The sequence below is a fragment of the Manacus candei genome, unplaced genomic scaffold (assembly GCF_025592945.1).
Source record: "Manacus candei isolate 608988 ecotype Guabito, Panama unplaced genomic scaffold, ASM2559294v1 h1tg000024l, whole genome shotgun sequence".
In the NCBI taxonomy this organism is placed as follows: domain Eukaryota; kingdom Metazoa; phylum Chordata; class Aves; order Passeriformes; family Pipridae; genus Manacus; species Manacus candei.
The window spans coordinates 4,660,211-4,676,426 of record NW_026138072.1 but is presented as its reverse complement, the minus strand read 5'-3'; the positions used below and the strand labels follow the sequence as shown (position 1 = coordinate 4,676,426).

The window sequence follows — 16,216 nt, the reverse complement described above, 5'->3', positions numbered from 1 at the left end:
TGAAACCACACTGGCTTTCAGGTAGAAGTTCTTCTGCTATAGCAGGTATTAGTCTGTTCAAAAGTATTCCTGCCAGGATTTTGCCAGCAATGGAGAGCAGAGTAATACCTCTGTAATTTGAACAGTCTGATTTATCTCCTTTCCTCTTATACAAAGTGATGATGACTGCATCATGAAGGTCTGATGGTAGTTCGCCTAGTTCCCAACAATGCACCACGAACTCGTGAAATTTAGCATGGAGTGCTTGGCCCCCATGCTTCCAGACTTCAGGTGGAATTCCGTCAACCCCAGCTGCCTTGCTGATTTTCACCTAGTGTATGGCCTTAAGAGTTTCTCCCATAGTACAGGCAATATCCAATTCATTTTTCACCGGTTGTTGTGTAATGTACTGAATTGCTGAGCCTTGAACTACACAGTTGGTACTGAAAAGAATCTGAAAATGTTCAGACCATCGATTCAGAATGGAAATTTTATCTGTGAGAAGTATTTGACCATCTGCACTAAGTCAAGGGCTTTGAACCTGGTGTGTAGGTTTGTACACTGCTTTCAAATCCTCATAGAATCCTCTGTAACCACCCAAATCTGCGCACAATTGAATCTTTTCTGCTAGATTTCTGCCCCAAACAAAATGACTGGGCTTACAGACAAGAAATAAAAAAGAATAGGGCACTGAATACATGTGTAGAATGGTTTTTCCTGAAGTAGAAGCAGATGCAGACACATGAACCAGGCAGAGCTATAAAATGGCACTTCAGAGTAGGTTCAATGTGTTCTTAAGTGAGTAATTTACACATCTGTATATTCAAATGTATTTGCAACTTTAAAAATACATATTTGTAATATGTAAATCACTAACATGAGCTATGAGTAATTTACTCATGAGCAGTTGAAGATAATCCAGTATACTAAGATTCTTACAGCCAGTATGGGTTGTGGATGTAGATTTGGTGATTTGTTGACAACAGACCTTGTGCATTATCAGCACCAGGATGGGCACTGCATTAGCCCACTATTCTTGTGTCTTGCCAAGCCACAGCAGATCAGTGTTAATACCAATCAGATAATATTTTGCGGTTTTTAAAGTCTTTTTAAACCTTACCAAGACATTAATTCTTAATTGAAACACCATTGAGTAATTCCAATTACTTTTAAAATATAAAAATTTATATTGAAACACATTGTAGTGGCGAAGTTTGAACAGCATTATATAAAATCGGGATAACAAAGGTTACAGTTGTATGTTACTCAGTTCAGGCAGTTATGCAGGAGTGTACTGTCTTTCGCTTATTTTGTCAGCAAACATGATTTGCTTCATATATGGATACTTCATTGATTTAGTGTAGTAGTCCCTGAAAAATGTATATTGGACATCTCTAACTGTGATGGATTTAGACTAGATGCCTAAAAACCATCAGTATACAGGAAAACATGTTCCATTTACCTTAGCAATCTCATTTATAATTTCTTGGTACTTAGTTGCTGAAGACACTAATCCTGCTTGTTCCAGTGTCCGGAGATTTCTCTGAATTTTTCTTTTCTTTTGTTCTATTGGTAGCTGCCCATCTTCAAAAATAGACTGACTGTCCTTCATTTTCTCTGGTGTTTTGGAATCTAAGATGGCACGTTTTTCTACAAGTTTCAAGTTCTCAGATTCCTGAGTAAAAAAATAATCCAGAACAGTTATTTTCCAGGTTATGAGAACTATTAAAGTACATTTAATTCTCAAAGGAAATTATCAAGAATCAGAGTGCAGGCTTTATTTATGTCCTCTTATCACATGGTCTGAAAGTTCTTCATTTACTATGCCTTTGGACATACCTTAAATAACTAATCACAACACCTAGATATGTATTTCAATTAATCAAAATATTTAAAATCAGCCAGATGGCTCAATTACTTCACTGAATTGTGGGAAGACTGTCCAGATCTCACAGGTGTCCTCTACATGTACACACACTGAAGTAAGCCAAAATGTGCACATTGTTGAAGTGGAGGTTTTTTTAGTGTTGACAGGAAAAACTTCAACTGAGAGCTCTTCCCACTCAATTCCCATACCAAGGATAACAGTAGTTCCATGGGAAGAGGTTTGCTTGTATTTATTAAGCAAATAAACTATATATCAGGGAACTTGAGTTAAGATACTGAAGTTCACAAGGAAAAAATAAAAAGATACAGCAGAAGGATTCACCTCAGGCTATTTGGTTGTATAATAACATAGCAGAGAAAAGACTCTGTTTACAAAAAAATGTAAAGACAAAAATATTCTAGTCATGCTAGCTTACAGCAAGACTTAATTTTTCATTTCCTCTGTTTCCAATTCCAAAGCTGTTTCCAATTATATAGTAAAAATAAAATTGCAAGTCTCACATTCTAGATCTGAATAGTCTAAAACCAGCAACAAATAATTGTTATAGGGTGGTGGAGAAAGCTGTCAGAGATCTGTTAAGGCTTTCAAATAGCTCTAATAAAATACATACTCTCTTCCCTATTCAGGCACAGCGTAGCACTTACCTGTTGTGCAGTGGCTGGTGTTTCTAGTATTTCTAAGAGCGTATCCCCTGGTTGTGTTCGTATTACATCCACAATAAGTCTTTTGGTCCTTTTGAAAAGAATATATCGATATTACAAAACAAATGTCACTGGATCACCTCTGCATGTAATTTCTTCAACCATAAAATTAGTGAGTTCCCCCTTTGTTATAGATTCTTGGTAAAGTTTGTGTTTTCTAGCTTTATATGTTTCAGAGCTTTCATTAGTAGTGTTGGACATTGGTTTCAACACACATCTGAATAAAGAAATATGTGCAAACTTCCCTCCTTTTGTTTGAGAAAACTGGCACAGTAAACCAGTTACTGTTAACAAAAATATAAGCAATAACTCACATGTGAATTTTAATTGTGATCATGACAAAACAGCAGATAAGAATGTAGTCTTTGAAAAGCCTGAACTACTCGTGATTCCATTAAGGGTCCTATTTACTGAATAAAGTGGAATTGCATACAAAACTACTGAACTTTGAAGGAACTTTATATTTGATGCAGTGCATTTACGCAAACCACTTAGGAGCGGATATTTCTCTAGTAGCAACAGACGAGCATTTCCTTGCTAAAAAAGGGAAGCTGCTTCACCCTGATATGTAAACCAGTTCTTTTTTTGGCAAAAATTTATCTTATTCCTGCTGCCTATTCATCCACAGTACTTCCAAGAACTTCCTGCTTCAGAATTCTATTAATTTAGAGGACAATGTTATAGATATACTTCATTATTTTTAAAAATGAAGAGAAAATTGAAGACATAGCTCAAGATTTTAAGGCAAATGTCTAAATATGATCAAAATTTCTGTGATAAAACCTTGTGACTTGATTTAAAGTGATAGTGTACTTATATACAGTTGTGGTTTTGTTGGTGTTTTCAGTACAAGAAATTCTCAAAAATTCAATGAAGTGGGATATTTATTTACTAATATACAGGCAACATTATCCAAACCCACCAAGTATTTGGGTATGATCCAAGCTTCCATGGAGAGGGCAAAGTAGCACAGGCAGACCTGATCACTGCTTCTTCCGTGTCAGAAGGTAAGCTGCTAAACCTCCTGGAAATTAGTTAGCTCATCCAGAGCTATTGTTAACTGCACTGAGCAGTTTTAGCCCATTCAACAGATTCTGAAGGACTGGTGCTAAAGGTATTTTTCCTTCACAAATTCTCTTGGAATCCCTCCACTTTGCCATGAAGAAACAAAATGAAAGAAAACAACGAACAAAAACCAGAACAGGAAGGTTTCCTAAGAGTTGGTTCATTTGGGCTACATCCGTGCACTGCTGCTTTCTCTGCCAGGCAAAACTTTTGTCAGTCTTTGGTGGTCACCACCACAGTCTACATTAGCATATGTGGGATCCTGTTACTGTTTTATGCACTGCCTTAGAAACAGGTGCTGATATGGTTGATAAGACACAAGGCTTATTTCCACTTCCTTGCCCCTGAACTTCCTCTCCCTGCTTACCAAACCTGCTCAGCTCTTGTTTTCTAGAAACACCCATCTTGGGCCTTCTCTGGCCACTTGCTGTGCGGCATCCACACACTCAAACCATGCAGACCAGGCGCCTTATATCGAGTCCCTTAGACAGAGGTACCAGCAAATTTTAGACCTCTTCACAGGAGCCTTAAAACTATTTAGAAAGCATATATATCAATATTTCTATTGAAACAAGAAATAATCAGAGTAACAGCTATGACCTAAATTTTAGACAGGTGCCCAGCATTTCACAGTTGCAGTAAAAGTCTTCTCTGCAGCTGGGGTAGGAAAGCTAAACATCTGTACTTTTCCTTCTCTTGTGTAAAAGCTAGCAGTAAGTATTTTGACTTTTGATACTGCTGCAATTTAACACAAGTTGCTAATTATTCTTCTGTCAGATTTCTCAAAAGATGGGAGGCATTACTTAAAAGCACTTATGCAACAGAGTAGTTGAATTGTTTTCTTAATTCCCATGCTATTGTTTCAACATATTTCCACACAATGTAGAGCATTGAAGAAATTTATTTTGGCATTGATTTTGCATATTTTTACAGATTCAACTAAGGGATAGCATTTTACTCCTACCCGCAGGAAGAAAGGGCAGGAAATACAATTTTCTATTTTTTTTTTTTGTTTAGGGACAGCAGCAGACATATCCTTTTTATAAAGCCGGCTTGGAAACAGCTCCTAAGTCTTGGTCTCTGGAATACCAACTGACTAAAACAGTTTTGATTTGACAGTTATTAAAATCTCTTTGCTTTAGATCCCATGTTATATTTGATCATAGAATCACAGAATTGACTGGGTTGGAAAAGACCTCTGAAATCATCAAGTTCAACCCTTGATCCAACACCGCTGTGGTTACTAGACCATGGCACTAAGTGCCACATCCAGTCTCATCTTAAAAACCTCGAGAGATGGTGGATCCACCAGGTAAGAGGTTACATAAAAATCTCAGTGTTTTCTACTATAAGATTCAGATTAGATGTTCTACTATAACATTCAGGTCAAAAATGCACAATTACAGTGGAAAAACTCCTCCTCTTGTTAGAATGAACAGTAACAGTTTTCTTGCACTTAAAAATCAGACTTTTTTCCCCTCAGACTTTAGCATTTATGGCTTTTACAGAAAAACTGCATGATTATATTAGCTAAAAAGTTTCTTCAGAAGTAACACTTCATGCAGTCTAATAAATTCAGTTTACTGATTTCCGATTTAAAAAACTTAACAGATTAGAATTGAATTACAGCCCATATCTACACTCCTAGTTATTGCAAGGGTGTAAAATCTTTATGTTGTATTTCCCTTCAATGTGAACTACTGGCCTTCACACATGTGGGGTATGTATAAGCACAGTAATAGAGGAGAGCAGCATCCTGTTCTCCCCCCTTGTTCAGGTTGTACCAGGAACTTGAAAAGGCCAATGCTTATTCTGGACACAGAAGATGGGTGCCAATGATTTTATATTAAGTGCTTTCATATAAATATTTTTTACTATAAAGTAGTTTATGTCCCAGGGTATCCCAGTAGCCGTTTCTTAATTTGTTCATCAAATAGAATAAACACAGCTTTCTTTCCCTGGATGAAAACAAGCACTGTCCCTGCTGAAGTGACAGTTGCATCCTTTTCAAATGCCTGATGTCACTATGTCAGGGAAGTGTTTCCTTTTGAGGAGGAGGAAAGCACAGTGTGATACTGTCTGACCCTTAGAAGTCTAGACAGCTTTTCATCTCTGTTTTCCCAAGGCTGTATTATTTTGAGCAGAATGCTTTTACAATTCCATAAACAAACACTAGGTTAGATAATGATGCAGTCATGATCCAAAACACAAGTGGCGGTATATTTATTTTCTGGAAGAACTGACAGTTCCTCTGACTTTTGCAAAAGTTTGAGTAGAACTGAACACAAACTAGATTTTGAAAACTGAGTGCACTCAGCACCTCAGGACTGCACTTAGGCAGGTAGCAGTGTCAAAGCAATTTTTTTAAAAGAGAAACAAAAAAAGAAAAGCATTGTCAAAATATAGGGGTTTGAGCAAAACTTACTTTATCATCAGGCTTTTGAGATCCTGATCTTCACCTTCCCGCAACTCATACTTGCTTGTTAGAGACAGTGATATCTCTGTTTTTGCAAGTTGATTCAGCGTGCTTTCCTTGTTCGGGTCATTGGGATCAACAGCTCCTTCCCCTGAAAAGAAGCGTATTCTATTTCAAGTTTTCCTACTTTCCCATGATTCAATTAATGAAGCAAACAAGTGCCTAGATGAATCACTGTAAATAATCAGAAATATTAAGTTCATTAAATAGCCCACATATTCCTCCCAGCAGTCTTTTTTTGGACATTGAATGATCAAAACCATAAGCTAGCTATTTATAAACCTGGTTACAATATTTTAAAAGTGACACCAATCCTTGCTGTTCAGGCTATTGATGTGCAAAATACTTACATGTCTTCTCAAAGAATGCTACAAGCAATTCAACATCCTTTGTCCTAACATGCAGTGATAATGAAAAAGTGAAAGAATAGCAGCTATGTTAACAGGCTGTTCACTTGGAAGTTGTTGTTATCCATGACTCCTAGCTACTTTCTAAACATTTCACATTTTTCTGCGATTAATTCAAGTTAAATGTCATTCACATGCATTCCTTTCTAATAAATTTGCATGCTTTTAAAAAGTCATTTGAATAATTAAGTATCAAAAGAAAAAATAGCTGGTTTTAGAATTTTCCATGCACTTTTTTTAAGTTTCTAGCCAACACTAGCCAACTTAAGATCAGATTGTTAAAAAAATCAGTTGTTTCCTATCTGCAGTTTAAGCACAACTGGATCATTCTGCTCAAAACATTATTAATTTTTGGATTTTGAATCACATCATTAATCTGTAGAGTGATTACTGCAATTAGAAGAAGGTCAACATGTTTACTTAATAATAAGTTACTTATTGTAACTCAGTGTTACAATAAGTGTTCAGTAAAGAATTCTCTAGTAAATAAAGGATCAGAAGCTATTGCTCTGAGAGTCATAAGAGTATTTAAGTCAAGCCTCTGTTTAATTCTGCCCCTAGAATGAAGTTATCCATAAAGACAAAAAACCAGCATACCAAGGAAAGACTCTATATCAGGAACAGGTCCCAGACCTTCCAGCAATTCATTCAGCAGGTCATTAGTCTCAGTGGCAATGGCATCCTTGTGTTCCAATAGCAGCTATAAATAAATGTAAATGAAGTCATCATCTAGAAAAAACTTTACTGGTACCCTTATACTTGAAAATAAACCTGGAAACTAAATGCTGAAAAACACAGACCTAGCACAATCAGAATTATGAAAGACCTTCCCAAGGCAGGGAATCATGCTTGATCCTGGACTACAAGTTTAGAGTTGCCCTTGCTGTAAAAGACAGCTTGCTGTGCTGCTCTAGCAATCATCTCTGAACTGACGCTGAACGTCACAGCTGAGCAGAAGTGTAAGATTTGTGATTAGGACTAACGAAGTCCTAATTGTCAAAGATTAGTCAGAGAGTAAGGGGTGAAAATTCCAAAAGGGCATTTTGCTGCTATATCCTTAACACACAAAGGAAGGAAGACAGTGTTGGTGGATACATACTTTCTGTGTATCCATTACAGTAGCTTACAACAGTATCAGTGAATGACTATATTTTGTAAGTGATAAACTGTCTATGCAGCACCTGTTGCATGTAATAGACATGTTATGCTAGACATGAGACTCACTAGAAGGAATGTTTGATAAAGATTAGTGTTTACATATAACCACTTATCATAAACATGCAGTCACAGGTCTATCCCTTAAAAAATTAAAAGAATAGGCACAAAGTCAATTCAGAAAACATGTTTTTAGCAGACTTGGTTATAAGTTTTCACTTGAATAAAGCTAACTTATAATGTGGTCTACTGTGAGTTGAGTATTCTACCTTTTCCATAGTGTATCTGATAATATTTGTGAGAAGTTCTTTGTGGGGCTTGTGGGCTTTTTCAGGGGTGTGTGTTGTTTTTGTTGTGTTTTTTTTTTTTTCAGCTTGGGGGGGATACAGAGGGGACATATTGAAGCCAGAAAACAGATAGTAATAACCCAGCTTTAGGAGAAACATGTGGTAAACATTTAACTTACACCCTTATGAGTCATACTACAGACTGCAGTTCATCTGTTCTTTACCCATGGTAAAACCTGGCATGATGCCATAACTTCAGTCTTTCTGAATCAGATGTTTTCATCTACTTCCCTCAAATCACATGACAGAATGCCAGAGTCAAAAAATACAATTTCTATTCCCAGAGTCAAAGGAGCTTTTTCAAATTGGTGTCACTTTCTTACCCAAGACAGGAAAGTATTTTTAAATATGTTAGAAATATCACACAAGATTAGAACATAAATGTTCTTCTCCCATCAGAAAATGTTATATACTAGTTATTACTCGAGTTGTTGCTTTTGCATGGAAGCAGTTGTTGTTTTTTTTTTCCCAGGACAAATGCAATCTAAAGCTCAATTTCAGGACATTTCAGAAATGAAGAAATTATCTCAAAAGGAAGAATGAAAACTAGGTTTTCTTCAGAGACTGTTTCAAATATTCGATAATCTGTATGCTTTAGTCTGTTGACTAGTCTGTTTCCAGTGACTTACTGAATGGGTATTGATAATTTCTTCGATGGAGATATATATGACAGGTTTGCTAAGGGTCACCATGTCTGAGTATTCATCAATATTGAATTTCTCCTCTGGTTCAGGAACATCACATGCTGCTTGAAAAAAATTCCTATGAGAAAATGAGAAAGACTTCAATAATTGTCCCTTGTAAATTCACTTTATTTAGCCAGTATAAAAATAGCCACGATCAAGTCTTTCACATACGTTTATATTTCTCTTATAAACTGCAATCTACCCTCATTGTTTCAAGGAACCTTTTGAAGGCAACAAATCAATGCAAATGATGAAGGGTTCTCTTTCCTGGATAGCTGGTGGAAGACTGTTTTAAAGGTAATTTTTTTTCCTCCTTTTTCAACAAGGAATGAAAACTTGGTAAATATTAAGCATTTAGAGAACTCTGTATTTAATGCTCTAGAAGATATAAAAGGATTTCCACAGAAAGACTATCTGATTTTATGAAGGCACTTTGTAGTACGAGGTGTGCTTACAAGAAATTACTTGAAATAGCTGGACAAAATTACCATTTGGCCTACAAATGTTTACACTGCTGTTACACAGAAAGTGAGCTGCTCAAAATGACAGAAAATGCAGTATTGGTTATAAATATAAGACTCTTGAGAGGAAAAAATGCAGAGTATGGGGAACTGAAACCTGCTTCTAAAATGACAGTGGTGTCTCTCCAAGTTACTGACTTCAGAGATGTGCACAGGCAGCCAAGGACCAGCAGGGTCCTACCATCAGAGGACCACTTTGTTTTCCAAACAGAGGACCTGAGTTGGAGTAGCTAGGAGAAACAGGGTTTTGGATGGTGCCTACAGGGTTGCTCCAGGAGCCATACTGCTTTCATTGTGCCAGCCCTGTGGTGTTGAAGAGGATACGTGTCTCAGGTTCAGAGGACCTTTAAAGTATTAGAAAGAAAAAATAAAAAGAACAGGGGAAAGGACTGGGATTCCTTAGTTTGGAGAGGAAAAGAGAAGTACAAATCAAGTTGTACAAAATCACAGTGGTGTTGCGTGAGATGTGTGCAGAATTCATTAATCAAATCTAAAAAATTATGGCCAGAGGGTTATTCAATGAAATTGCAGGAAAATTTTAATTTTAACCAACAGGTAGCAAACTTCTTAAGATATCTACAGGTAGAGGTTGTGGATGCATTTGATCTCAAAGACTGAGGAAGGTTTGGACAAATTCCTGGACAAGTTCAGAATGCAGTTAAACATCTAGGCAGGCCTAGTAGCTTTTAACGTAGCTAATATTGCACTTGCAGATGCTGGCTGAGTAGAAGGGGAACAGGCAGGTGAGGGCAGCCACTATTGGTGTTTAAGAAGGGTTTAGTTAAAGTACAGAGCGCAGGCATACAGATACTTAATTTTGTAGAAAGATAGCTTACTTAGGAGGGGGATTCCTCCCTTTGTAGTGATCAAAGGGCCAACTGGAGTAGGCTTTCTCTTTCATTAGCATTTTTTATTTTTGCTATAACACTTTCTACCCTATTGCTGCTTCATGTTCATGTCATGCCCTTAAATACTTTATTAAAGAAGATTACTAAATATCTTTGTATTCATGGATGATCTCTCAAGGAAAGCCATTATATGAACAGTGCATTTGCTTTCATGAAGGGCAGTCACTAAAGACAAAAATTCCGAGTGCAAGTTTGTCACAAAACTCAACAATACGTCAAAGTAATAATAGCAATCACCCCAAAGATGGGCAATAATCCCAAAGAACTTGTGTCCCAGACTGTAGCAAAACACACAGTTTTCTATGACTGTGAAAGATAAAGGATGAAATCTGTATATAATCACTCAAAGATGAAAGACTAAAAACAAAACCTGCAACTTTTTCCTGACAAGTTAGTTTTTTTCCTCAGACAAAGATTCAGTTGTACTTCTAACTCAAAGCAGACGTTATTTCTGCTGGGTAATGAATTACCTCACTCTGTTCTCACAGTCCGTGTTTGCAGTAAGGAAGCCTTCCTGCAACCAAGGCAGCAGATATGATCTCAAATTAATGCTCAAGCAAAAATACAACCTGTTACTCCTGCTCCAGCTTCCTCATCCCTGAGTATTTCACTTTGTCAGATCACTCAACATCTTTAACTCTGAGCAGGAAATTCTATCAGTGAGGAGTCCACCTGCCTTACCCATGCTAGAGGAGAGTTCTTACTGTGTAGGTGTTTGTGAGGGCTTTGCATACCTGAACTTCTGGTAGGTCTGTGAGAGGTAAGTGTTCATAGATGATAGATGTTCACTTTCTCCTTCAAAGAGTTTGTTAGAAGCAGCGTGCTGCAGGACTTTTGCCACACAGCCTAGGTTCCTCCTCTGGTCAGGGTGTATCTGGCCCCCAGCTGTCATATCAATTATATCAAAACCATCAGGAGCAACAATGGCAGGGTTCATGTAGCGATAGTACAGAAGGTTGCCGACAATCTAAAAGAAAAAAAAAATTAGAGATTTTCCCTTTACATAAAGTAATGACATCTTAAAAACATGATCAGTCATTTCTACTTCTAAATTAGACCATATGAACTGGTGCTAGAAGAATCCTTAAGACATGTTACCTACATGGCTAACTGAAAGGCCTTTTATGTGCTGTGCCTCCTACAACAACTCTGTGAACATCATTTGTGGGCTTTTACAACCACATTTCAGTTTGATGCTGGCAAGGCATGGAGTTAAACAACTCCTATATTTTGCAAGATTCAGCTTCAGAGGTGCATCCTCTGAAGGGCTGCAGATACTGATAGCATTGAATGCATTCGTAGGTAAGGGACCTATTATTTCTCATGAGGAATGCAACACAGCCCTAGAAAGCTAGAGAACAGATTTTCCAACCTTCAATTTCTATAACAATGCTACAGTAACTTGTGCAGATGGTGACTTCAAATAATTCCTGATCTCCTAAACAGGCAGGACTTTTCATTCTGCAATTTGCTTTAGCTTGTATATAGTCAGCTGCAGAACTTCCAACTTATATATTTAAAGGGTCTTTACTGAAGTACATGTAGTTCTAATTTGGGAGAGTTGTCAGTCTCTTGGCTGGCTGGAAGGCTTATGGAGCAATTCCCCTAAGCCCTCTGACAAGGCACCGTGGCTGTGCTGGGGTAGCAATGGCCAGTGGAAAGTACCATCCTTATCACACACGCTTTACTTTTCAGTCTGTACCAAATATCATTCATACAACTTTTACAAGAATCTTAAGTATAATATAATGACCTACTTGAAATTTAGGGATCTTCCTCATTGTATTTAAATTACAATTTCTTAGTATGGTAACAACTTCAGGTGAGGGGAGAGGAAAAAAGAAAAGACTACAGTGTTCTCAATGAAAGGATTGCTCATGGCAAGGACCTCAGTACAAACCTAAGTCCCAAGATGATTCATATGAACTCCAGCCTTCTAAATACAGTTACTTTCCAAAACAAGTTGGGCACTATCTTTCATAAGTATTACTGAGTACCCAGATTAACATACCTAGCTTGTGACAACAGTTCCCTTTTCCCCTTTCACAACCCTTTGCAACTCAATAAGGAGTGCCAAATTCCTTCAGTTCCTGGTGTTCTCAGTTCCTTAGAATGCACAGTGTCAATAAAAATCCATTTTGCATTAAAATAACAAGCTGCTGGCTTGCCCTTAGAAGTCTACCTTTAATAGTTCGTCTTCTGTTGCATCCGGGAATTTCTCATGGAGCGAGCTTTTCAGAACTTTGGCTATATATCTCATTCCATAACTACATGTAGAACAGATGAAAAGGAAAAATATTGAGAAAGGCTTAGATGAAACACAAAACAATCATTCTAGTCAGCTTAAGTTATTGCTTTTTGCCCAGTCCCTTGAAGCACAGACTGAGTTGATAATGGAAAATACAAAAAGTTTCAAGTACAAGGAGAGGTTCTCCAGGCTGCTAAAGCAAAGTAGAGGTTGAGAAACCACTCCCTCTGCTGGGGAAGTCATTTGAGAGACACATATCACAAGCCTTTGAAAACATAGAAAAGATTTTAAAGGATGTCCATCACAGAGTTTCAAGTGAAGCTTCACTGTGCACATGAACTGCAGCTTGGAGAGTCCTGACTCAGCACTTACGGCATCATATTGAGAGAAGAGAATATGGATGTGAGAACTTTGTCAGTTACTGCTCGCAAACTCTGAATCGATGATTCCAGTTTGTTGACCACTTCTGTGTGTGTCAGTGCTTGTTCTGTGGTTACATCATATGGCAATTTGCTGCAAAGCAAATGAACAGATGTTAAATGAGACTAAATGCATTTGAGAGTAAAATACTTTCTTTTATTTTTATTTTTATTTCTTTTATTTTCTTCATAAGGGCCATCAGACACAAATACAGCTGAAGCTGGTTAAGTAACAAAAGTCTCAGATGCATTAGCTTCCTTTTTTGGAGGTAAGAAGTTTGCTTAGGTGGCGGTACATGTCATCATGTACCTTCCTTTAATTACAAAAGGGAAGTAAGAATATAAGGCATGCATCTCCAAACCCCAATTCCAGCATAGCTCGTCAAAAATCTGGGACACTACTAACATGATGTTATACAACCTGAGAAAAAGACTATAAATCATTCCATGTCATAGTCTATTACACTTGTAAAGATTAAGTAATTGTCCTTGGAAGGTCATGACAAGGAAAGTGATCCCTTTGTTGCTCAGAACAAGTTAAAAGTACCTGTTTTTCAAGAACCTCTCCCAAAAATTTCTCACTGTGCTGCAAGAAGATGAGGACAGGATGCATGGGCACAAGTATGATTTGTCAGAGAAAGAACAGGAAAGCAGAACTGAGGGATTCATGTATATTGTACAATATGTCCAGCTTCCTCACTCACCTGGCCTCACCAGTCTGCATTTCTAGCTGGTTTACCCATGACTTGTAAACATCCACCGGACTAGTGTTGATTATGAGGGACTTGTCATCCATGATCTCCTTCACCACCGGGGCCAGGAGCTGGCGCAGAGTGTTCTGTCCGCGAGCACCTCGATTGAAGCTGACGACCATCTTAATGACAGTGGGGTTTCCAGTAACAATATCCTGAATCTGGTCTACCTTAGAGCTGTATCAGGAACAGAATAGTTCTCAGCTCTGAATTATGTATGCAGTTGTCCATATTTTCAAACCCCACAATTTAAAATTATCCTATTTCTGTGATGAAACCTGTTTATACAGTCTATTTCTTAAGGCTTTTATATAAAACAAGGTTATAGAAACTACCACCTGAATTCTGTGTGTATTATAGCAATGTTCTGGGAACATAGCTTACTTAATGGCAGCTATATATCTCTAATTCGGACCCAAATGCCTGTTCAGCAAATATCTGTTAAGGGCATAAAATAATATTTATTGTTTCAAGATAAGCCACCAATCTTTACTTACAGAGCATAAATTTACATAAAGAATGAAAATACTTTGTCCACCCTTAAATACCAAAGAAGCCTTAGCATCTTTTTTCAAGCCATTTTTTTTATACAAGAATATGGTCCATCATAGAAAGATATTGTTTCTTAATTGGCAATCACTTGAGTTTAAGAATAACTTACTTAGAAAACACACTTCTCTAATAACAAAAAATATGTATGCAATTTTATGGTGATTTAAAGATTAACCACTGATTTCTTTTAGGCATGAAACATTCATTGAACTTTCTACAACACAAACTAACTAAAGCTTTCTTGTGAGTGCACATACGTTATTTCCTCTTCTAGAGCAGTTTTGAAGAGTTTGAGAAGCAGATATTCTTCTCGTTGATTGGAGGCATAGTTGTATAAAGTGAAGATGACTGTATCCATAAACTTGGTTGATTTGTTTTGTGGCATCTGGAAAATCAGCTTTGCCAGATATGTGGGATTAGTCTACAAAACAAACAAATTACTTGCATACTATTGTCAGGAGAAACTACCCCCACTTGAGGGGCAGCTTTCAATGTTTCTGTTCATACCAAAAGCACTTATGTTGACTCTCATATATGTCACTTTTCCATGCAGGTTTTACTTTTCTCCAAATCCTAATGCAAAAGAAACACTGAATACTGCACAATCAGAGATCTGTGAGAAGCACCATTAAGGATTTTATTTACAGTCTGTGGATAGTACCTCTGTGCATCAAGCCTATGTATCCAATGACAATGATATTTTACCAAATGGCAATGGCTATCTACCAAGAAAACATGGCATACTACATGTCTGCTTTAGAGTTAGAGGCATCTGCCCTGGGAGGATCTAAAATTCTTCTAGAAAAATGTCAGTGAGGTGAGATAAAAAGAGCACAAGAACAGTTACATTATATGCTGTCAGCTACATTGCAGACAACTTCCTTTCCACCACATATAATGCACAGTAATAGTGACAGTAATTTACATGGACTAAAAGATATATGGAGGAAAACATTTCTTTTTAACTTCAGCACAAACTAAAGTTATACTCGATCAAAAACCAGTCATATTTGTTGCATATTCTAAAGACAGCAAGGATTTGCTCGATTACAGGAAATATTAGAAGTTGATCATAGTGTTTGCTGCAGTCTGCAAATTATTTGGAAATATTTTCATAATCACTACTACAATCATTAAAACTAAACAGTAGATTTCTAGTTTTTCTTTAACAATTTGCTGCCATATTAATTTTTGCATTAAAATTTACCTGTAGAAGGTAGAACAAATGTTGATAAGCCTCCAGTTTTTTTCTTCTCTCTTTACTCAAACCTTTGATACCCTGTTTGTCTACCATAACCATCTCCTCCAGCTGACTTTTGCTCTTCTTGTTAAGTTTCTTACTGTGCAGTACCACATCCTGCAGACAGATGATAATCCAAATTATATATTCACAAAAAAGGCAAATTGGAAAAATGAATATTTCCCCAAACGTGTTAAATGTGGTATTACTTCAAGGGCCCTAATTAGCAACTTCGTGTATTTTGCTGCTCTATTCATTAATCTGTTGAGGACCAAGAATCAGAATGAGAACAATCTCAGAAGTGGAAAAATATGTACAGTGATTGAAAGGACTTTACGATGCAGACTTTACAGTTATTATGTATATACACATTGTATGTTTCCCCAGAATTTGTATCTCCCGGGCATGTCCGGGCTTGTTCACTTCACTGCTTCCCTGCTTCCCGGCTGATTGGCTGGAGAAGCTGCAGAGAGGAGACAGCCTCCATTCGCCCTTTCCTTCTCCGGTTCCTCCTACGCTCCTCCCCCTTTTGCCTGTGTCTCTATCCTGATTTGTTCCCCTGCTTGTCTGTCTCATGCTCCACCCCATGTTCTGACCCTTTCCCCTCCTGAGCTTATAAAAAGTCGTGTGCACGCTTCAATAAAGCATTCTACTTGCACCCTAGCTTGTTTCCTGAACCTGTGCTGTGCCACGGCCCCATCCCCGCTTTGGACAGTGGCACTAACCAGTCTCCTAAACATCTTTATCTTGTCACCAATTGTTGGCTTGCCAACAATGCCTGTATGGGGATCTGATATCCTATACACTCATTCATGATTAATTAACATTGAACAAGCTTTTCAATGTGATCAGAACTCCACTCCATTCTACCA

General features: G+C 37.4%; 1 protein-coding gene across 10 annotated transcripts in view; it reads right to left on the bottom strand.

Moving 5' to 3' along the window:
- The window catches only part of IQGAP2 (IQ motif containing GTPase activating protein 2), a 125,465-nt gene that overhangs the window by 5,396 nt on the left and 103,853 nt on the right, over positions 1-16,216 (bottom strand). For all 10 annotated transcript variants that reach the window (XM_051788130.1, XM_051788134.1, XM_051788131.1 and 7 more), the window contains 11 exons: positions 15,312-15,461; positions 14,362-14,525; positions 13,505-13,729; positions 12,754-12,894; positions 12,316-12,400; positions 10,868-11,100; positions 8,648-8,780; positions 7,114-7,216; positions 6,059-6,200; positions 2,512-2,599; positions 1,442-1,654 (listed from right to left, as the gene is read on the bottom strand). In XM_051788130.1, the coding sequence (XP_051644090.1) occupies positions 1,442-1,654; positions 2,512-2,599; positions 6,059-6,200; positions 7,114-7,216; positions 8,648-8,780; positions 10,868-11,100; positions 12,316-12,400; positions 12,754-12,894; positions 13,505-13,729; positions 14,362-14,525; positions 15,312-15,461 (1,677 nt within the window). The remainder of the gene's footprint in view (positions 1-1,441; positions 1,655-2,511; positions 2,600-6,058; positions 6,201-7,113; positions 7,217-8,647; positions 8,781-10,867; positions 11,101-12,315; positions 12,401-12,753; positions 12,895-13,504; positions 13,730-14,361; positions 14,526-15,311; positions 15,462-16,216) is intronic.